The 22,857-nt window shown below is 45.5% G+C and overlaps 2 protein-coding genes across 3 annotated transcripts in view; one reads left to right on the forward strand and one right to left on the reverse strand.

Annotated features, from left to right (window-relative positions):
- Positions 1 to 22,857, reverse strand: part of LOC137316523 (dedicator of cytokinesis protein 2-like) — a 1,021,473-nt gene that overhangs the window by 493,218 nt on the left and 505,398 nt on the right. The window lies entirely within an intron of this gene.
- The window catches only part of LOC137316723 (INSYN2B protein-like), a 126,793-nt gene that overhangs the window by 14,198 nt on the left and 89,738 nt on the right, over positions 1 to 22,857 (forward strand). Inside the window, exon 2 of the mRNA XM_067980614.1 lies at positions 18,539 to 20,805. Coding sequence (XP_067836715.1) covers positions 19,190 to 20,805 — 1,616 coding nt within the window. The 5' untranslated portion in view covers positions 18,539 to 19,189. The remainder of the gene's footprint in view (positions 1 to 18,538; positions 20,806 to 22,857) is intronic.

Below are 22,857 nucleotides of genomic sequence, written 5' to 3' on the forward strand. Positions count from 1 at the left end.
CTGAGGTTGTGAAAGACGCAGTTATGGAATGTCACTTGGGCTTGCTTTGTGCCAAATGTACCCCTTTTATTTGGCTGGTGGACATCAGCATCACTATATCCTTTGAGTCTTCAATGGCTCAAAGGTCAATGACTGCAAATTTTCTCTTTCTGGTCAGAATTGGCTCAATGGCTCCCCAAAGGCAACCCTTTACCTTTGTCATAGATGGCACTTTGCTGCTGGAAGGATTTTAAGATTGTGCCCTCTTGTTCTGGATTCCCCCACTAGAGGCAATAATTCCTCTGTATGTATTCTCTCATATCCCTGTAACACCTTGATGAGATCACCCCTTAACGTTCTAAACTCAAGAGAGAGAAACCAAGTTTATTCAACCTCATAATTTAATCATTTAAGACCTGGTATCACAACCTCAGGACATCCCAAAGAGCTTTACAGCCAATGAAGTTCCTTTGAAGTGCAGTCACTGCTGTAGGAAATGCAATAGCCAATTTGCGTAAGCAAGGTCCCACAAACAGTACTGCGATAAATGAATAGCTAATCAGTCGAGAGATAAATATTGACCAGGACACCAGGAGAACTCCCCTGCTCTTCTCCAAAGAGAGCCATGGGATCTTATGCATCCACCTGGGTTTCAACGCCTCATCTGAAAGATGGCATCTCCAACAGCGCAGCACTCCCTTCGTACTGCACTGGAGTGTCAGCTCATCTCTGGAGTGGGGCTTGAAACCATGTCCTTCCGGCTTAGAGGCAAGAACGTTACCACAGCGCCAAGGGTAATACTGAAGGTCGTACTGTGTACACAAGGATGATAGTGATGGGGACATTACTTGGAAGAAGTGTGCACTATTCAAAATTTACTGCCTATAGGCCTGACTGGAATGGACAACAAGATTAGGTTTGCATCCGTTGTTTGCTACTAGGCTGTTTAAAGAAACAAAGGATTTTTTCTCTCAGTAATCGATTGTCTGCTGTTACTGGGAGAAAGAATAATAATAACTCAATCCTAATAATAGTCGTTTTCAATAAAACTGAACAAAGTTCCCTTCCTTTTTAAGTAAAAAATGTATGTTGTCCATGTTCATTGTAGATTCTAAAATACCAGAGAGTGTGCCAAATGAAGGGCCAAAATGTTCTGGGTGGTCCAGAACCCCTCCGTCTCTCCGCCTCCCTCTTCTCCTTTAAGACCCTCCTTAAAACCCATCTCTTTGACCAAGCTTTCGGTCATCACTCCTACTTTTCGTTGCTTTGGCTCAGCTTCCATTATTTCCTTAAGCCTCTGTGGAGCACCTTGGACATTTTTCTACATTAAGGGCGCTATATAAATGCAAACTGTTGTCACAGTAGAAAATAAATCTTGTGCCTTCAACACTTATAAACCCTTTCAGGCTTTTGTACACTTAAGTTTTTTTTATTCCTAATACAAGTGACAGAATTTTGAGAATATCTACATCTTAAGTTACAGGCCTGGGTCCTCCGAGACTTTCAGTGTAATTACTTGTTTCTGGGTTGTAATATGTTGGTCAGTCTTTGGTAGTTTTCGACCTTTGCACATCTCCTTCTCCCTCCCATAAAATGACACCGTGACAGGGCAAGGGAAAGTGGGCTAAATTTCAGAGAACCAGCGCACAGTGATGGGCCAAATGGCCGCCTTCTGTACTGCAGGATTCCCTGGTCCTCTCCAAATGAGGCCGATTTTATTGTCAACCGATTCAGCAAGCGGCAGAAATCAAAAGAGGGTCGAGCAACCTCGCCTGATAAACGCAAACTTTAGATTGGAGCAGTCCCCTGCTCGATCAACACGAGTCTAGAAATTCCAAGTTGGCCGCAGCACCGGTAGAAGTGCGCTGGGCCGGGACTTCCCAAATCCCAGGGCACGGGGTCATTTGCATAAAGGGCCGGGCATTTGTCCCATTTACTGTGCTACTAAGGTTTCTGCCCCGGGGGTGGGGAGAGAGGAGGGGAGGGGAGAAAGGGGGACATAAGGATTTTGCAACCGCCGCTGCATCGGGGAGGGAAGGGTGGGGGGCGTGGGATAGTCTGGCCAAAATGTCAGAATTGACATTCTTTGTCCTGCTGGCTGCTCCATGTTTGCTGTGCCTTTCCCCTACTGCCGCCATGGGCCCCACTTTGGGACATTGTACGGCAAGCAAACCCGTTTAATGCAGGTGCCCTTACTGTTGGCCGTACGCTGGGCAGAATTGGCGGAATTTGCGGGAGAGCCCAACACCTCTCCTCCAAATGCGTCATCGTGACGGAAGGTGGGTGAACGGAAGAAGCGCCCAGAATTCCATAACCTAGCCGGAAAGAGGCGGAAACCCAGCGGAAAAGGGTTCCTCCCTAAATTCCAACCCCCACCCCCCCCCCAACCCACCACTCTGATAATGCCAATGCCATGCCTAAAAAAGGGCATGAATTTCTAATGTACTCCAGTCTGGAAGCAACGCAGTTAAATTGTGACTCGCGTGGAGCATGGACCTATTGGGCCAAATGGCCTGTTTCTGTGCTGTACATTCTATGCAATTCTATGTAAATTGACTGAACTGCAGTTGAATCGTATTGGTTCTCCCCATTTTATTTTCCTGACGGTCCTCTCTGGTTAGGTATAGGCCCACGATTGCTGGCAGCCTTCCAGTACCTCCCACAACCGGCTATTCTTCACACTGTCCAGTTAACATGTGTCACCAGGCTATTCAACCGCGGAGGGCTGGGCAGTCCGGCGTAATCCTGTTCTCACCCAATGTCGACACACGTGCACTGAAGAGCTGCAGGTCTGGAGCGAGGGCGCTGTCCGAATTGCCCCTTCATTACCCAAGGGTGCTGAGGCCAACTCTAGCACTCGACCTCCGCCAGAAATGGAATCAGCTAATTCTGTGCAGACCAAAATCTGCTTCACACTACGACATGTACGCTTAGGCCATTGGGCAGCTTTGAATCAATTTTTGTACAAATAGGATAGCTCACTGTTAAGGGGTTGGCCTAAATCTATTTTTCAACACACACAAATGTGGACATATTGCCTGGTCTAGATCAATCTAATCTTGTTAGGGGTGGGAAGGGACGAGAGAAGAGGGGTAATTTTGACTTTGGGTGCCAATGCAAAACAGTAAATCTCGCATCAGCCACCCGTTATACATCTCTCCTGATTTTCATTGCCATTGAAGTCGACGGAAATGAAAGTTGGGAAAGATGTTTAACGGGCAGCTGCTCCGATACCTCCCATTTTACACTTTCACCAACAGTTAAAATTATGCTCAAGGAGAAATCTTAAAAGAAGTATGTTTTTTTTAAAAAAAAATCTTGAGTGGTTCTCCCCTTATAAAGTACAACTCACACCAAAAGGGCTTTAATTTATAAAGTGTTTTGTTAAATAGTAAACTACAATGAAGACAGATATAAAATAGGAAGCCTCCTATTCTCATGCCTGGTTTACACAGTACAGCGGTGATCAATTCTACCCTGTGAGTTCAAGGCTGCCAGATTAGTACAGGAGTGTGGCGTTGCCAACAAGCTCAGCTACAGAGAGGCATGAAGATAATTTGGGTCATGTTCAGATTTCGAAGGTTATTTGAATCGAGGAGCCGGTTGAATAATACAATAAAATTCTTCATTGGCTCTCCTTTTCATCATTGAAAAGGGAGTGTTAAACACAACTCAGCAATGTCCGTTCTGGTACATTCTATTACATGGAGTTACATCAAAACTACAGCACAGAAACTGGCCATTCAGCCCAACAGATCTATCCCGGTGTTTATGTTCCACACGAGCCTCCTCCCTCCCTACTTCATCTCACCCTATCAGCACATCCTTCTATTCCTTTCTCTCTCATGTGTTTACTTAGCTTCCCATTAAATGCATCTATGTTATTCGCCTCAACTACTCCTTGAGTTAGCGAGTTCCACATTCTAACCACTCTCTGGGTAAAGAAGTTTCTCCTGAATTCCCTATTGGATTTATTAGCGACTATTTTATATTTATGACCTCTAGTTTTGGATTCCCCCACAAGCGGAAACATTTTCTCTACGTCTACCCTATTAACTACAACTCAGCAAGGTCATAACAGGAAGGGAGAGATGGGGGCAGGATCGCATGGAATGGGAAATGGGAGGGGTCACTACATGGGTGGGGAAATAGGAGAGGATCTCAACATGGATGGGGAGATGGGAAGGTTTAACAATAAGGCAGGATAGATGGGGCAGGTGTTCCAAATCATGAACGGTTTTGTAAATAAGGAGAAACTGTTTCCAGTGGCAGAAGAGTTGGTAACCAGAGGTCACAGATTTAAGGTGATCGGCAAAAGAGTCAGAGGTGACATGAGGAAACATTTTCTTATTCAAAGAATGTTATGATCTGGAATGCACTGCCTGAAAGGGTGGTGGAAGAAGATTTAAGAATAACTTTCAAAAGGGAATTGGATAATTACTTGAATGGAAAAAATTAACAGGCCGATGGGGAAAGAGCAGGGGGAATTCGAAGAGCCGGCACAGGCCATATGGGCTGAATGGCCTCCTTCTGTGCTGTAAAATACTATGAAACTATGAACTTAACGTGGGAGAGCAATTGAGAGGGATCTCAACATAGAAAGGGAGACAGGATAGCATCACAACATGGGTGAGGGAGAGGTGAGGCAAGATCTCAACATGGACCGTAAGATGGGGTGGAATCACACCAGGGAGAGATGGATAGAGCAGGAACATAACAAGAAGGGAGAGATGGGGCTGGATCATGACAGGGATTGCAACTAGATGGGGGAGGAGACTAGTAGCGTTGTCAAGGGTAAGCATGTAGGAGAACAGGTGGTACAGCAAGAGTTATGTGGGAAGGCCGGAAGAACATGGGAGGAGGAGTCACCAAAGAGCACAAAAAATGTGGAAGAAGCGGAGACTGGGCAGGGTAGTGTTAGCGGGGAGCAGCTCGATGCTGAAATACTGCGGTGTCAGAGCAGTGGGAAAACATTTCTTTGCATTTAAAAACACAACAAATGTTTTGCAGAGTACAATCCAATGGACTCTTGGGAATCAGTCTCCTAACCTCAGCCGAGTGATGGCAAACACACCATCGTTCTAGAAAATTACACAAAACGTCTACATTCAGACCTAGCAAGTGTCACTTATTGGGAGTGACAGGAGTCATAGCCACCTATATTGGTTTGACAATGCAATCTATTTTGACACATGTCTGTACCACCCTCACCAATGATAAATGTCACTCCTAACATTTGCTCCCTGTTGACAGGTGTGTCCACTGATGTCAATGAAAGAAACCTGAGCTAAACAGACAAGTAACACCACCAAAAGGAAACACAAACTGACAGCAATAGCTGCAAAAACAAAGAATTTTATTCAAGCTAAATACAACGAATGATCACTTATTTGATTCCGTATAAATCCTGCCTATGTCGGCCACAGCACAGATTAATACCTCACTTATTTTGCCTTCAGAGCCCTGCATATAAACAAGATGGTATACGTTCCTGAGGAGACGGGGAACTCCACATTCACAAAGTGCTTTCATTCCAGGTCTCAACGGCATAAAACTCCTCCAGTGCCAAAAGAACGTGGCTACCGATGGCTGCCAACATGGCCACCATTTTGCTTTGGCCTGAGGTGCCTTGAGCTCTCTGTCCAACCATTGACACCAGTTCTTCGATCTTCATTGTCCTGGGGTAGATCTAGACTCTGTGCGATGATGTAAAACGGGGGAGAGCGAGTCTGCAGCCCCGTCTTACATCTCTCCCCATTTTTATTTCCGTTGACCTCAGCCACAAAGTCATGATCTACCCCCCCTGGCCTCTAAAGATCTTCCCTTGACCCGGAAAGAGCTATGAACGGGGTGGACAGAGAGAGTATGGGCAGGGCCACAACATCATCATGGAAGGTCCATGGTCAGAAGGGTAAAATTACAAATGTGACTGTGGGGCAATTGCACGCGCACTGCAGTTACTGTGGTGTTGTTACTGGCAACCAAGGCCATTACAGAACCTCAATATAAATGGGCAACAGTCTCTACATATCCTGACCTTTGCTTTCGTTGACATATATACTTCCTGATCCTGAACACTGGCTGTTCTGTGTCCACTGGGGTGTTTGGCGAGCAGGAGTTGGATTTCCTCAGGGGCTGAACACTGCCATGTTACTTCTGTAACAGTCCCACTATTACAGCAGGGATCATATTTATTCTGACATTTGTTGTCTTATTTCATTCTAACGTATCTGCTGGGCCTTCCATTTTTAAGAGGAAGGGCGAGGAATTCTGAGGAATTTGTTTTATTTTCTCCCTTCCCCCTGCCCCACCACCAATAATGGCACTGCATCTCAGTATCAAGCTACAAGAGTTAGGTTCGATGGATTCCACACAGGGTAAAGCTCCAACGTCATGAAGGCACAGCGAGAACATTCAGGCCCCTGAAGGGAGTTCAGAGAAGAGCCACAGAGCTGTCCCCTAATGTCAGAGGATTGAGTTATGAGAAAAGACTGGAGAAGCTTGGGCTTGAAAGAAGGTGTTGGACAGGTGACTTTATCATCAAGTATGTAACATAGTAAACGGTGCAGAAAGGGCAGGTTTAAAAAATTATTTCAAATTGAATTATGAGAATATTACGACAAGGGGACATAGAAAGAAAGAACTTGCATTTTTTTTGTGCCCTTCACGACCTCAGGATGTCCCAAAGCGCTTTTCAGCCAATGAAATACCAGTGTAGTTCTAATTCTCACATATTACAATGTAAGAAATGCGGCAGCCAATTTGTGCATAGAAAGGCCTCACAAACACCAATGAGATAATGATCAGATAATCTGTTTCTTCTGAATCTTTTATGTCCACCTGAGGGGGCAGACAGGGCCTCTTTTTATTGTTTCATCCGAAAGACGGCACCTCCGACAGTGCAGCACTCCCTCAGTACTGCACTGGGAGCGTCAGCCTGGATTTTGTGCTCAAGTCTGTGGGGTGAGAATTGAACCCACGACTTTCTGACTCAGAGGTGAGAGTGCTACCGACATCCAGGAGAATAAAACACTATGTGTTAACAAAATATCATCCTTCTGTCCTTAAAAGCAGTACATCCTCCAATTATCCATAGAGCAATGACGCAGGGGAGATCTACTAGTTTTTAGTCAAAAACTGTAGAGTTTGCACAGCCCTCGGTAATTTAATCCATCGTCAAGACATCCTTAGTCAGGCTCCACTGTCCTCAACTGACAAACCAAGGGTACCTTTCAGTGAATCAGTTTCCATTATCTAAATGGCATGCAGTGAAACTCAGACGTCTTACACAGTCCAATACACATTCCCGCAAATCTGACAGCTGAATTCTTTTGTTAAAGGGGAAGTCATCGAATAGAGGCAACAGCAAGAAAGTTGTGATAAATATTGGGCCTCAGCTGGAGTATTGTGTCCAGTTCTGGGCACTACACTTTAGGAAGGATGTCAAGGTCTTGGAGAGGGTACTAAGGAGATTTACTAGAATGGTATCAGGGAAGAGGGACTTCAGTTACTTGGAGAGAATCTGGGTGAAGGTAAAGGAGAGATTTAATAAGGTGAGCACCTAGCGGGACTCTCTGGGTGGGTATATTTCAGCGGGGGACTCTCTGGGTGGGTATATTTCAGCGAGGGACTCTCTGGGTGGGTATATTTCAGCGGGGGACTCTCTGGGTGGGTATATTTCAGTGGCGGACTCTGTGGGTGGGTATATTTCAGCGGGGGACTCTGTGGGTGGGTATATTTCAGCGAGGGACTCTCTGGGTGGGTATATTTCAGCGAGGGACTCTCTGGGTGGGTATATTTCAGCGGGGGACTCTCTGGGTGGGTATATTTCAGTGGCGGACTCTCTGGGTGGGTATATTTCAGCGAGGGACTCTCTGGGTGGGTATATTTCAGCGAGGGACTCTCTGGGTGGGTATATTTCAGCGGGGGACTCTGTGAGTGGGTATATTTCAGTGGCGGACTCTCTGGGTGGGTATATTTCAGCGAGGGACTCTCTGGGTGGGTATATTTCAGCGGGGGACTCTGTGGGTGGGTATATTTCAGTGGGGGACTCTCTGGGTGGGTATATTTCAGTGGGGGACTCTCTGGGTGGGTATATTTCAGTGGGGGACTCTGTGGGTGGGTATATTTCAGTGAGGGACTCTCTGGGTGGGTATATTTCAGCGGGGGACTCTCTGGGTGGGTATATTTTAGTGGGGGACTCTCTGGGTGGGTATATTTCAGCGACAGTACCTTTTGAAAAAATTATCAGTGAACAGAAATTGAAAATTCCAGCATATTCTCTGGAAACGTATGTATTCTGTTAACTAAATTAAATTGAAAATTCAAACCCAGTTGTGTTTAAATCAGGGGTAAAAACTGAAATTGGAGAAAGCCTGTATGGTTTAGTGGGTTTAAATAACGTGCTCCCAGCCTGAGAAAGGTTTTACATTAAACCTGTTAATGTAGTAACTTTGTCTGTGAGCTCTTCACCCATGAATACTGCTGATTTGTGAATGCTCAATTGGGTTTAATATCATCTGATAGCAAAGTGCTGACCCACTAGTGATGGGAAATACTGCTATCATAGTATGTTACAGCAGAGGAGGAGGCCATTCGGCCCATCATATCTGTGCCGGCTGTTCGAAAGAGCTATCCAATTAGTCCACCCTCTGCTTCCTTCCCCAGAGCACTGTAAATTTTACTCCTTCAATTATTTATCCAATTCCCTTTTGAAAGTTACTATTGAAGCTGCTTCCACCACCCTTTCAGGCAGTGCATTCCAGATCATAACAACTTGCTGCGTAAAAAAAATGTTTCCTCATCTTCCCTCTGGTTCCTTTGCCGAACACCTTAAATCTGTGTCCTTTGGTTACTGACCCTTCTGCCACTGGAAACAGTTTTTCCTTATTTACTCCATCAAAACCATTCATGATTTTGAACACTTCTATCAAATCTCCTTTTAACCTTCTCTGCTCTAAGGAGAACAATCCCAGCTTCTCCAGTCTCTCCACATAACTGAAGTCCCTCATCCCTGGTGCCATGCTAGAAATGAACTCATTTTAGACCTCAGCTCTTTACTATCTATATATTAATGACTAAGATGAAGGGACCGAGTGTAATGTATCCAAGTTTGCTGATGATACAAAGCTAGGTGGGAAAGTAAGCTGTGAGGAGGTCACAGACTGCAAAGGGATATAGACAGGTTAAGTGAGTGGGCAAGAAGGTGGCAGATGGAGTATAATGTGGGGAAATGTGAGGTTATTCACTTTGGTAGGAAGAATAGAAAAACAGAATATGTTTTAAATGGTGAGAAACTATTAAATGTTGGTGTTCAGAGAGATTTGGGGTTCCTGGTACAAGAAACACAAAAAGTTAGCATGCAGGTACAACAAGCAATTCGGAAGGCAAATGGCATGTTGGCCTTTATTGCAAGGGGGTTGGAGTACAAGAGTTTGGAAGTTTTACTACAATTGTACAGGGTATTGGTGAGACCTCATCTGGAGTACTGCGTACAATATTGGTCTCCTTATCTAAGGAAGGATATACTTGCTTTAGAGGGGTTGCAACAAAGGTTCACTAGATTGATTCCTGGGATAAGATGGTTGTCCTATGGGGAGAAATTGAGTAAAATGGGCCTGTACTCTTTAGAGTTTAGAGGAATGACAGGTGACCTCATTGAAACATACAAGATTCTGAGGGGGCTTGACAGGGTAGATGCTGAGAGGTTGTTACCCCTGGCTGGAGAGTCTAGAATTAGGCGACATAATCTCAGGATAAGGGGTCGGCCATTTAAGAATTTAAGAATCGGGCCAGGACCTACTCCGTTAATGGTAGGGCATTGGGGAGAGTTATCGAACAAAGAGATCTAGGAGTACAGGTTCATAGCTCCTTGAAAGTGGAGTCACAGGTGGATAGGGTGGTGAAGAAGGCATTCGGCATGCTTGGTTTCATTGGTCAGAACATTGAATGCAGGAGTTGGGATGTCTTGTTGAAGTTGTACAGGGCATTGGTGAGGCCACACTTGGAGTACTGTGCACAGTTCTGGTCACCCTATTATAGAAAGGATATTATTAAACTAGAAAGAGTGCAGAAAAGATTTACTAGGATGCTACCGGGACTTGATGGTTTGACTTATAGGGAGAGGTTAGACAGACTGGGACTTTTTTCCCTGGAGTGTAGGAGGTTAAGGGGTGATCTTATAGAAGTCTATAAAATAATGAGGGGCATAGATAAGATAGATAGTCAAAATCTTTTCCCAAAGGTAGGGGAGTCTATAACGAGGGGGCATTGATTTAAGGTGAGAGGGGAGAGACACAAAAGGGTCCAGAGGGGCAATTTTTTCAATCAAAGGGTGGTGAGTGTCTGGAACGAGCTGCCAGAGGCAGTAATAGAGGCGGGTACAATTTTGTCTTTTAAAAAGCATTTGGACAGTTACATGGGTAAGATGGGTATAGAGGGATATGGGCCAAGTGCAGGAAATTGGGACTAGCTTAGTGGAATAAACTGGGCGACATGGACATGTTGGGCCGAAGGGCCTGTTTCCATGTTGTAACTTCTATGATTCTATGATTCTATTCTATGAAGAGGAATTTCTTCACTCAGAGGGTTGTGAATCTTTGGAATTCTCTACCCCAGAGGGCTGTGGATACTGAGTCGTTGAGTATGTTCAAGGCTGAGATCGATAGATTTTTGGACTCCAGGGGAATCAAGGGATATGGGAATCAGACGGAAAAGTGGAGTTGAGGTCAAAGGTGAGCCATGATCTTATTGAATGGTGGAGCAGGCTCGAGGGGCCGTATGGCCTACTCCTGCTCCTATTTCTTATGTTCTTAAATCTCTTCTGCACCTTCTATAAGGCCTTGGCATCCTTCCTAAAATGTGGTGCCCAGAATTGAACACACTACCTCAGCTGAGGCTTAACCAGTGTTTTATAAAGGCTTAGCATAACTTCCTTTGCTTTTGGTGATAGGAGATAACGGTGATGGGAGATAATGGTACAAAGATACTGGTGAGAGGCACTGATCACAGGAGATGTTGGTGATGTGTGAAAAGCAATGTGTATAACTCTGGTTCTTCAGTAAGAGGATTCAACTATATGACACAACTCACACGTGAGAGAGGTTACAAGGCACAAATTCAATTGAAAAGGTTAAAATTATGTTCTAATCTGATATTATCCTTTAACGTTCAGATTACACGGCTATTATATCTCTTGCCTGACAGACTGCTATGTGTTTAAAAAGCAGAATCCACAAGAGGGACATTAAAGCAATAGATTAACATCACTGATCACATCGACCACTAAAAATAGTTCACATCATGTAAAAGTCAAAATCAAAACATGGAAACTGGACAGCGGGAGTTCGCCTGACAGCAGATATCGCGTTTGTTGAAGAGCAAAGTTGACAGCAGTAAGCATTGCGACATCAAACTGAGCAACATTTTCCCTGAATATTGCTAATACTGATCTTATCGGGGGGAGTACTCCCCATCACAGTGATATTTCCCCTCTTTTGGCTTTCGCTCAGTTTTGTTTCTGGCATTCTCCTCTTTTCCACTCTCCAAGGCCTTGACTTACGGTGGTTCTACAGACACGGGGCACCCTTATACATCTTACTGAAGAAAGGCTTTCCTCGTGTGTGGGTCTAGACAGTAGGCAAGCTGACCACGGGGGTCATCACAAGCGAGCCTTATCCTATTTTCACTGCAAATGTTACACCCTTGTTCAAAAAAGGGTGTAAGGATAAACCCAGCAACTATAGGCCAGTCAGTTTAACCTCGGTGCTGGGGAAACTTTTGGAAACGATAATCCAGGACAGAATTAGCAGTCATTTGGGCAAACGTGGATTGAATAGGGTGAAGTCACATCAATCAGCACAGAGCTGGAATCATACTTGGACCCTCTCTCTTCTGTTTGATTTAGTTACCTGTCGCCTTTTTGGAGCCATTAGAGACAGCTGACACTTGCCTTGAAATGACGCTGTGCGAAATTAACGTGCCAATGCTTAACGTGTTTGTATAAAATTACTATTTCACTTTATTAATGGAGGTGTTGGCCCATTTATCACACCGCATAACTTTATTGTCAGTATCCAGCAGGCTCGGATCAGGTATAACACAGTTAGATGCAGAATAAGGACATAAGAAATAGGAGCAGGAGTAGGCCATAACAGCCCATCGAACCTACTCCGCCATTCAATCAGATCATGGCTGATCTTCGACCTCAACTCCACTTTCCCGCCCGATCCCCATATCCATTGATTCCCTTAGAATAATCCTCCCTTTCAGATATGAGTATGTTTCTAAAGATGAAAATGTACAGTTTAAGAGCTATTTAGAGGTGAAGGGAGCCATCTTGTACTTGAGAGTGAAGGAATGACAGAGATGCTTAATAAGTATTTTGTCTCAGCTTTTACAGCGTAAGATGAAAGTGGGACTGTAGGAGCACCTGAGGATGATGTGGAAGAGCCACTACTGCAAAGAAATATTCAAAAGGAAACAATTAAAATAGTTAATGGGTGCGAAAGAGAAAGATTGTTACAGAATATCAGAGGGAGGTTGGGAAATACTTTAAAAGGCATGGACTAATCAGGGACAGCTAGCATGGGTTCGTAAAGTGCTTGACAAAGTTACTTGCATTTTCTGATGAAGTGTGTAGATAAAGGGAATGTGACTGATCTTGCTTCTATGGATTTTCAGAAGGTGTTGGATAAAACGCTACTTATGTTGTAACGATCTGGAACGCACTGCCTGAAAGCAGATTCTATAATAACTTTCAAAAGGGAATTAGATAAATACTTGCAGGGGAAAAATTTGCAGGGCTATAGGGAAAGGGCAGGGGAGTGGGACTAATTGGATAGCTCTTTCAAAGAGCCGGCACAGGCGCAATGGGCTGAATGGCCTCCTTGCCGTATCATTCTAAGATTTAAGAGACTCGTTGCAAAATTGAGGGACATGATATTAAAGTGAACATAACTGTGGACCAAATGCACTAGGGGTAAACAGATTTTTTTTTCGATTGGTGGGATGTGCATAGTGGTGTACCCCAGAGATCTGTCCTGGGACCTATTTTTTGTTTTCCATTTATATTGCAGGTTTGGATATAGGCTCAAGAGGAATGATATTGAAATTTGTTGATGATTCCAAATTAGGGACATAGCAAACTGTGAAGCAAAAATGTAAAGGATTGCAGAAGGTCACAGACAGGTTGGCAAATAAGTGGCAGTTGCAGTTCAGTGCAAAGAAATATGAAGTAGCACATTTCAGAAAAAAAGAACAGTAATAGGAAGTATGTCCTAAATGGCAAGATTCTTAACAGAGCAGAGAGCCAGACATGTAGATGGATAGATCTTGAAAGATGTGAGTACAAATAGAAAAGATAAATGGGATTCTGACATAGCAGCACTGAATATAAAAAGACACAAACTGATGTTGAACTGGTATAAGCCATTGGTTAGAAACATAGGAACAGGACTAGGCCATTCAGCCTATCCTAATATAGACTGGGATAGTAACAGTGTAAGGGAAAAAGAGGGGGAGGAATTTTCAAAGTGTGTTCAGGAGAACATTCTTGACCAGTACGTTTCCGGCCCAATGAGGAAGGAGGCATTGCTAGATCTGGTCCTGGGAAATGAGGTGGGCCAAGTGGAGCAAACGTCAATGAGTGAAATTTAGGGAACAGCGATCATAGTATCAAAAGGTTTAGAATAACTATGGAAAAGGAAAAGGACCACTCTAAAGTAAAAATACTCAATTGGAGGAGGGCCAATTTCAATAGGATGAGAACGGAAAAGGCCCGGGTAAATTGGAATCAAAGATTGGCAGGCAAAACTGTAATTGAACAACGGGCGGCCTTTAAGGAGGAGATGGTTCAGGTACAGTCTAGATACATTCCCACGAGGGAGAAAGATAGGGCAACTAAAGTCAGAGCTCACTGGATGACAAAAGTGATAGAGAGTAAGATGAAGCAAAAAAAGGGGCATATGACAGATGTCAGGTTAATAACACAAGTGAGAACCAGGCTGAATATAGAAAGTTCAGAAGGGAGGCGAAAAAGGAGATAAGAGGGGCAAAGAGAGAGTATGAGAATAGACTGGCGGCCAAAATAAAAGGGAATCCAAAAATACTGGAAATGGATAGTGGGACCGATTAGGGGCCAAAAAGGAGATCTACGCATGGAGGCATAAGGCATGGCTGAGGTACTAAATGAATACTTTGCATCTGTCTTTACCAAGGAAGAAGATGCTGCCAAAGTCACAGTAAGTGAAGAGATAGTTCAGATACTGGATGGGCTAAAAATTGAAAACAAGGAGGTACCAGAAAGGCTAAAGTAGATAAGTCACCTGGTCTGGATGGGATGCATCCTAGGTTGCTGAAGGAAATAAGGGTGGAAATTGCAGAGCTACTGGCCACAATCTCCTTAGATACTGGGGGAGAGGGGGGGCGGTGCCAGAAGACTGGAGAATTGCAAATGTTACGCCTTTGTGGGTGTAAGGATAAACCCAGCAATTACAGACCAGTCAGCATGGCTTTCCTTAATTAAAGACAAACCGTGTTTAACCAACTTGATTTGAGTTTTTTGATCAGGTAACAGAGAGGTTCGATGGGGCCAATGTAGTTGATGTGGTGTATATGGACTTTCAAAAGGGTTTTATAAAGTGCCGCATAATAGGCTTGTCATCAAAGTTGAAGCCCATTGAATTAAGTGGGCAGTGGCAGCATGGATACGAAATTGGCTAAATAATAGGAAGCAGAGAGTAGTGGTGACCGGTTTTTTTTCGGACTGGAGGGAGGTGTACAGTGGTGTTTCCCAGGGGTCGGTGCTGGGACCTTTGCTTTTTTTGATATATATTAATGACTTGGACTTGGGTGTACAGGGCACAATTTCAAAATTTGCAGATGACACAAAATTTGGAACAGTGAGGAGGATAGTGATAGATTTCAAGAGGACATAGACAGGCTGGTGGAATGGACGGACACGTGGCAGATGAAATTTAACGCAGAAAACTGTGAAGTGATACATTTCGGTAGGAAGAACGAGGAGAGGTAATATAAACCAGAGGGTACAACTCTAAAAGGGGTGCAGGAGCAGAGAGATCTGTAGGTATATGTGCACCAATCATTGAAGGTGGCAGGGCAGGTTAAGAAAGCATATGGGATTCTGAACTTTATAAATAGAGGCATAGAGTACAAAAGCAAGGAGGTTATGATGAGCCTTTATAAAACACTGGTTCGGCCACAACTGGAGTATTGTGTCCAGCTCTGGGCACCGCACTTTAGGAAGGATGTGAAGGCCTTTGAGAGGGTGCAGAAGCGATTTACTAGAAAGATTCCAGGGATGAGGGACTGGAGAAGCTGGGGTTGTTCTCCTTAAAGCAGAGAAGGTTGAGAGGAGATTTGATAGAGGTATTCAAAATCATGAAGGGTCTGGACAGAGTAGGTAGAGAGAAACTGTTCTCATTGGCGGAGGGGTCAAGAACAGAGGACATAGATTAAAGGTGATTGGCAAAAGAACCAAAGGCGACATGAGAAAAACTTTTTTACACAGCGAGTGGTTATGATCTGGAATGCACTGCCTGAGGGGGTGGTGGAGGCAGATTCAATCGTGGCTTTCAAAAGAGAACTGGATAAGTACTTGAAAGGAAAAAATTCGCAAGGCTTCAGGGATAGGGCAGGGGAGTGGGACTAGCTGGATTGCTCTTGCAGAGAGCCGGCACGGACTTGACGGGCCGAATGGCCTCCTTCTGTGCTTTAAACATTCTATGATTCCAACCCCTCGAGCCTGTTCCGCCATTCAATTGGATCATGATTGATCTGTATCTTTACTCCATTTACCCGCTTTGGTTCTGTAACCCTTAATACCCTTACCTAACAAAAATCAAACAATCTCAGTTTGGAAATTTTCAATTGATCCCCAGCCTCAACAGGTTTTTGGGGAAGAGAGTTCCAGATTTCCACTACCCTTTATGTGAAGAAGTACATCCTGACATCACCCCTGAACGGCCTAGCTCTAATTTTAAGGTTAAGTTGAGGCCTAACAGAGGTTTACAAAATTCTGAATAGTGACTGAATGGTGGAAAGTCTGTATTGGTTAATGGGTAATAAGAGGCACAGACTCAGGACTGTCACTAGAACGGTGAAGGAGCAGGTTACAAGAAATGTTTTAACACAGGGGGTTATTAGATGCTTCACTGCAAGTGATTATTGAGACAGATCCTATGGGGGTGATTTTCACCTTCACTGCCTGGGTGGTCATATGATGGAGCGGATCGCCCATCCATCGTTCAAGCCTCCCAATGTTGATTTCCATCGATTTCAATGGGATTAAAATCCAGGCATGTTCCACACCGGGCGGGAAATCCGCTCCGTCATATTACCACACAGCTGCTGAAGGTAACAATTACCCCTTACATCATTTAAAAGGGAATTGATAAATAATTGAAAAGGAAGAATGTTAAAGGACCAGGGAAATGGGATTGGAGTAGATAGTTGAAGAGCTAGCACTCGATCAAGTGCGATGGGCCTTCTGTGCTGCAGTTTCTGTGATGACCCTTCCGGACATCTCGTGTTCGTTTCAGACTATTTAGAAGATCAGTGCTTCTGTATTCTCTGTGATTAGATCAGCTGTGTAAATAAATCCTGTTCCGTAACAGAACTACTTGTACCTTCACTGTAAGAGACAGGAAGCACTGATCTTGTAACCATGTACTTTCCAATGGCTAATTTCATGGATTATGTTTAGACCTCATGGCTTAGCAATGGGATTCAGACAGCCCGATTTAACAGAGCGGTGTCATTTAAACAGCTGCCTTTCAGTCAGGCAGCCCCAAAGGATTTTTTTTTTGTTTGTTTTAGAGAATGTAAATGAATAGGTCTGGTGACTGGCACTTTGAATACAGATGGGTTTCAGGAGAGGCAACCAGTCCACAAGTCTGATATCACGTACAAGCAGACGAAGAATGACGGACAGGAAAATACCCTTTGGTCCATCCAGCCCCTCCCACACAACTGCGATGCCTCGTGCATCTCAATATATAGACTCCGCACAGCCACCCTGAAGTCATGTGATCCCCTGAATCTCGCACTTGAATCAACACCAGCATGAAACCAGCCCTTAAGGTGAGTCTCATTTAAACCAGCACCCTCTCAGGAAATCCCCATAGCCCTGTTGGTAAATGCATCGCATAGTTTGGTATTGAGCCATATGGATCAGGATGGTCTCAGATTCTATTGCTGGTCTTTGTTGAGTTAGCTGATCTTAGCCAGGGCAATATTGGACTTACTGTTAGGGAATGGATGTTCTTATACATTTAGAAGTTATTCCCCAAGATAATAGGGTTCAAAGACATTTATTGGCTTTCATAGGAATTAAGCACACCCTGATAACCATTATTACCAACAATTACACAAACACAATGATAACTATTATTAATAATAATTACACATATACTTAGGGTCACACTACAGTACCAGGTACTAGAGAATTCACCACGTCACAGCTCTCGAGCTCGAGGTGATCGGCTGGCCAAGCCTTGTCGAATTCTGAAGTGTCTATCCTAATATCCCTCTTTTTATACCTTTCTTTCGCTCTGGCCAAGTGAGAATTGGCATGTTTCAAAGTATTCCCTCATCCAATTAGCTGCAATAACTTCAGTTTTAAGTGACTGAAACCTGACTCGCATTCCTTAATTTTCCAGATCTAAGACAGGTGCCTTTTCAAGGCCAGAGCTAATACAGACAGTTTTTGTGGCCTCTCCTTATCAGCTAATTGTAAACAATTTTACAACACCAAGTTATAGTCCAGCAATTTTATTTTAAATTCACAAGCTTTCGGAGGCTACCTCCTTCCTCAGGTGAACGATGTGGGAGGTAGGAAGGAGGTAGCCTCCGAAAGCTTGTGAATTTAAAATAAAATTGCTGGACTCTTACTTGGTGTTGTAAAATTGTTTACAATTGTCAACCCCAGTCCATCACCGGCATCTCCACATCATACTTATCAGCTAAAACACTGTCTGACTGGAATCCCTATTACTAACCGAACACTGCTGATAGAAACTCACTTAAAAACTAATATCAAGAATTTAACCGTTTCCTTACAGTACTACAATAATCCCTTGGACCAGGGAGAGAGAAAACCACCCAGAGTTTCCACCTGTGATTGCAATGTGGCTGGACAGTATGCTTGCATAGATGTCGATTGATTGATAGGATTGAGGTCAGCTCTGATGCAAGGCCAACGCGGAAAGTGGATGAGATGGCGGGACGGGATGGGGCGGGGGGCAGTATCCATTGATCTGAACGCCAGGATGAGTCGGAGCTCCAGGGGAGGGAGGAAGGGAGGGGAGAAAACAACAGATATATTACATTTTACAAACCCAATCCCAGATGATTGCGGTCCTGACCCGACCTCCGAAACGTGTTTAGAGCCGTGAAATTTAACAACGCGGAGCCTATCCAGTTTTGCAGCGTTGTTTGACGTGGCTGCATTGTGCTGCTGATCAATCACATCTGAAATGCTTTTGGCAAAGCTGTCACGCATACTAATGTGCATTGTCTCCCTTCATCTCCACCTGTTTAGGTCCTGACAAGGCAGCCCTGAAAACCACCTGAGGCCTGACCTAAGAGGCCGAAAATACTCTCGCGTCCCTCTGAACCATGGACCCGGTTTGAACTTTAATGTGCGCCGAGGGGCGGGGAGGGAGGGGAAAATGACGCCGCACCGCCGGCCAGACCGCCTGCCCTGGGACAGCCATCAGTCCGACGTCCGGACGCACCGCCCGGGCAACTGCGCGAGCCGAGCCTGCCACCGCGCTGGTCCCCTCCGGAGGGCCGAGTCGATCCGTTTTCCTCGAGGGCAAGAGGCAGCATGCAGCGTGGAGGGTAGAAAGGACCGGGCGGGGCGCGACTTAACTCTTCACTTGCTTGCCTCCGCGTGGCGGAACACGAGCGCCCCCGTCGGAGGAGCCAGCTGTTAGTCTGACAGGGCTATTGAGAAGAGGCCCCGAAGGAACGCAGTGCCTGATCAGGGGATGTCTCTTTCAGCGAGGCTCCAGCTGGATAAAGCTAATAGCTTCGGGGTTTCTGGACCCAAAGTCAATTATTCCCTCATCAGGGACTTCTGATGATTTCTCTACTATTCCTGAGCATCCCATAACTCTTCAGACTGAGGGTCTTTTTTTTTTTTGCGTCGCGCTGCAGAGAATGCACGGCACGTTTCGACCAGTGGCGGATGCGGCTCGGGGACCACCTGCTCATTCTCAGCCAATTGCAAAGCGAGGGCGCAGCGGCTCTCTGGGAAAGCGGTGAAGACGTCCATTTCTTTACAAACTGTTGTTGCCGGGAGATAATGGTCAGTAAAGAAACAAATCATTCACTGGCTTCACGCGTTCACGTAAACTCAGACCGCGCGATGACCGTCAGATCCGTCCTACTGAAGCGGGACACGGCCAGCGCGTCGGAGGCCGAGAGGAGGCAACACCGGAGGCGTCACAAGGCCCAGCAGGTACGCTTCAAGGACCTGGCAGATGGTCCGGAGGGCGAGGGCGGGATAAAGACCCCCGAGGCACCTGCTGAGGGGCCGGAGGGAAACACTCAGTCCGCCTCGGCTGGGAGCTCCCAGGGCACGGCGAGAAACTGGTACCAGGCAAGGCCTTGCTCCTTGACGCTCCCCAATCCTCGGAAGGTTTGCATGAGCACCGCCATTCAAACCTCCCCAAGCCTTCAGAAGCAGTTCCCGGCGTTCCGGTTCAGGAGCAAGAGTGTCGGCGATGTTGGCGCGGCGGATGAGCGGGACGACGTTACGTTTTCCGATCCTTCCCCAAAGGCCGCCGGAGGAGGGGGAGAGCCGGCGGCGGCTGGGGCCCGCGAGGAGGAGGAGGAGGAGGAGGAGGGAGCCGCGGCTCTCAACGGGAGGACGGCGGAGACGGCCAGGACTCCGCTGAGCGACTGCGCGGAACCCACCCAGGACTCCCAGCGAAAGGAGTGGACCTCGGAGAAGGCCCACTCTCCAAACCCCAATGGTCCGACCACCGCGTGCCATCGCGTGCAGGACAAGGCTACGCTTTGCGAAGCCACAGCTGACGGCCTGGCAGAGGAGGAACACGAAGCACTGATAACCGGGCAGCACTGTGCAGCCAAGGGTGACGATTCGGACCATTTGAGAAGCCCCTCCATCAAACCCTGTTCATCAAACTCCAAGGCAAGTCCACACCCATCCAAAGAAACCAATTTGGAGCGATGCTCACAGAAACAGGGCAAGTGCAACAACCTGAAAGCAACAAAATGTGATGTGGACAGTAACCATTCAGAGCGTAGAAAGACAGAGCTATCTAACGCCAATCAATCTCTCCTGAAGGAGCAGCTTTGCGTCTATCCCAAGTCCTGCTTAAAGACCCCATCATCCACACTCAATCCGAAACGGCCTAGTATTTCCCATCGAACCGAACAATTAGAGCTTGGCGCATCAAAACCAGACCAATCAGAAGCTACCCAAGTAAAAAGTGACCCATTACAGCCACCCTCAAAGACTTCTGTCCAATCAGGAGAACATGCCATCCAAAACAGCCAATCGGGGCCCTCACTGCATCCTGATGACCGACTGGAAGTGATGCCCAGTGGCAAAAAGCCTGCAGGATGTCCGCGTGTCCCTCAGGACAATCTGAAAGAGCTGCCCAATGCAGCAGGGAATCGAGAGTTCAAGACAGGGCGTACCACGCAGTACGAAATCACTTCTCTCCAGTCCAGGCTGCAGGCCATGGAGGATGTCCTGCAGACCAGTCAGCAGACCATTAAGGTTTTACTGGATGTCATTCAAGACCTGGAGAAGAAAGAAGCCGTTAGAGATGGGTAGGTACCTGACGACTTCACTGAATTCCCAGAGTGAGCTGCCATGAGTATTAAAGGGAGAGGTTGATTATTACTTGCGTTGAGCACGACACTTGATTGCATACTTTTACACTCGGAAGACCTGTAGTAATAAAATCCCAAGTGTTCGCAGAATGAAAAGAATTTTTAGCAACACAGAAAGCCCTTTTAATTCAACCCCAGCTCCAGGCCTTCTCACCTCTATTGCTCTCTCAAATGGAAGGATAAGATTTCCATTCATATATCATTGCAGCACACCTCTCAGGAATATCCCAAAGCGCTTCATGTGCCATGAATTACTTTGAAGTTCAATTATTGTCGTTATGTGGGCAAAAGCAGCAGCCATTTTATGCATAGTAATGAGACAGGTGTTCTCTGGTGGTGTAGGTTGAAAAGAAAGAACTTGCATTTATATAGTGCCTTTCATGACCTCAGGACGTCCCACAGTGCTTTACAGCCAATGAAGTACTTTTTTGAAATGTAGTGTAGGAAATGCGGTGGCCCACAAACAACAATGTGATAATGACCAGATATTCTGTTTTTTAGTGATGTTGGTTGAGGGATAAATATTGGCCAGGACACGGGGGAGAATTCCCCTGCTCTTCTTCAAAATGGGATTTTTTACGTCCACCTGAGGGGGCCTCGGTTTAACGTCTCATCTGAAAGACGGCACCTCCAACTGCGCAGCATTCACTCAGTACTGCACTGGAGTGTCCGCCTGGATTACGTGCTCAAATCTTTGGAGTGGGAGTAAACAGGTTAACTAAAATAACAGAGAACGGAATTTCTAATACTGGGTCAAACACTTTTATCCCACAGGATAATTCCAAGGGTCCAATTTGTAACTTGTATCCTACTTGTATCTGAGACTTTCATCGGAGTGACCAGTTTGCCTGGGTCATACTTGACCAATCCCCTTCACAAGCTTATAAGCTTTAATTAATCGTCTTGTGGAGAAAATCACCGTAAACCGAGGACACGGGAGCGTCGTGAAAGCGTTCACACTGACTGCTGCTAATGCCACGGCAAACAGATTGAAAAAACAACAGAATGAAGCATTCCCAAAGAAAACTGAAACAATTGAATTCCACATGCATGCCAGGCTATCATAGACTGCTGAACTACACAAACATCTCCCTTGTGACTTTTAGAATCATACGGCACAGAAGGAGGCCATTCGGCCCATCGTGCCTGTGCCGGTTCTTTGAAAGAGCTATCCAATTAGTCCCACTCCCCTGCTCTTTTCCCCGTGGCTCTGCCAAAGCCTTATCACTGCCAGGTGAAGCCCATGAGGACTTCACTTGCTTTGTTCCCTCCCCAGTTTTTCTCTCGCCGCTTCTCCTGAAGGTCCAACTTTTGCTGGGGGGGTGGTCCCATTTCCTGCTACTGGAAAGCGTAAGAAAGTAAGGAGCAGCAAAAGGCCATTTGGCCTATCAAGTCCACACCATTCTATCATGGGCTTCCCTTTAGCCATATCCAGTTGACCCCTTAGCCAGGGTACAAATAGCACCAAACAAGCTCGATGCTTCAGCCCTTTCATGATCTGTGGTTCTAAAATCTAGTTTCAATTCATGTCAGTTCATTTCTCGCAGAATTAGGCTCTATTGAACCATGCTACATTTGGACCATTGATAGAATCATAGAATCTTCAGCACAGTAGGTGATTATTCAGCCCATCACGCCTTTGAAAGAACTATCCAGTTAGTCCCATTCCCCTGCTCTTTCCCCACAGCCTTGCAAATTGTTCCTTTTCAAGTATTTATCCAATTCCCTTTTGAAAGTTACTATTGAATCTGCTTCCACCACCCTTTCAGGCAGTGCATTCCAGATCATCACAACTCGCTGCGTAAAAAAATTCTCCTCATCTCCCGCCTGGTTCTTTTGCCAATGACCTTAAATCTGTGTCCTCTGCTTACCGAACCCCATACCAGTGGATACAGTTACTTCTTCAAAACCCCTCATAATTTTGAACACCTCTATTAAATCTCCCCTTAACCTTCTCTGCTCTAAGGAGAACAATCCCAGCTTTTCTAG

Source organism: Heptranchias perlo, chromosome 1, assembly GCF_035084215.1.
Source record: "Heptranchias perlo isolate sHepPer1 chromosome 1, sHepPer1.hap1, whole genome shotgun sequence".
NCBI lineage: Eukaryota > Metazoa > Chordata > Chondrichthyes > Hexanchiformes > Hexanchidae > Heptranchias > Heptranchias perlo.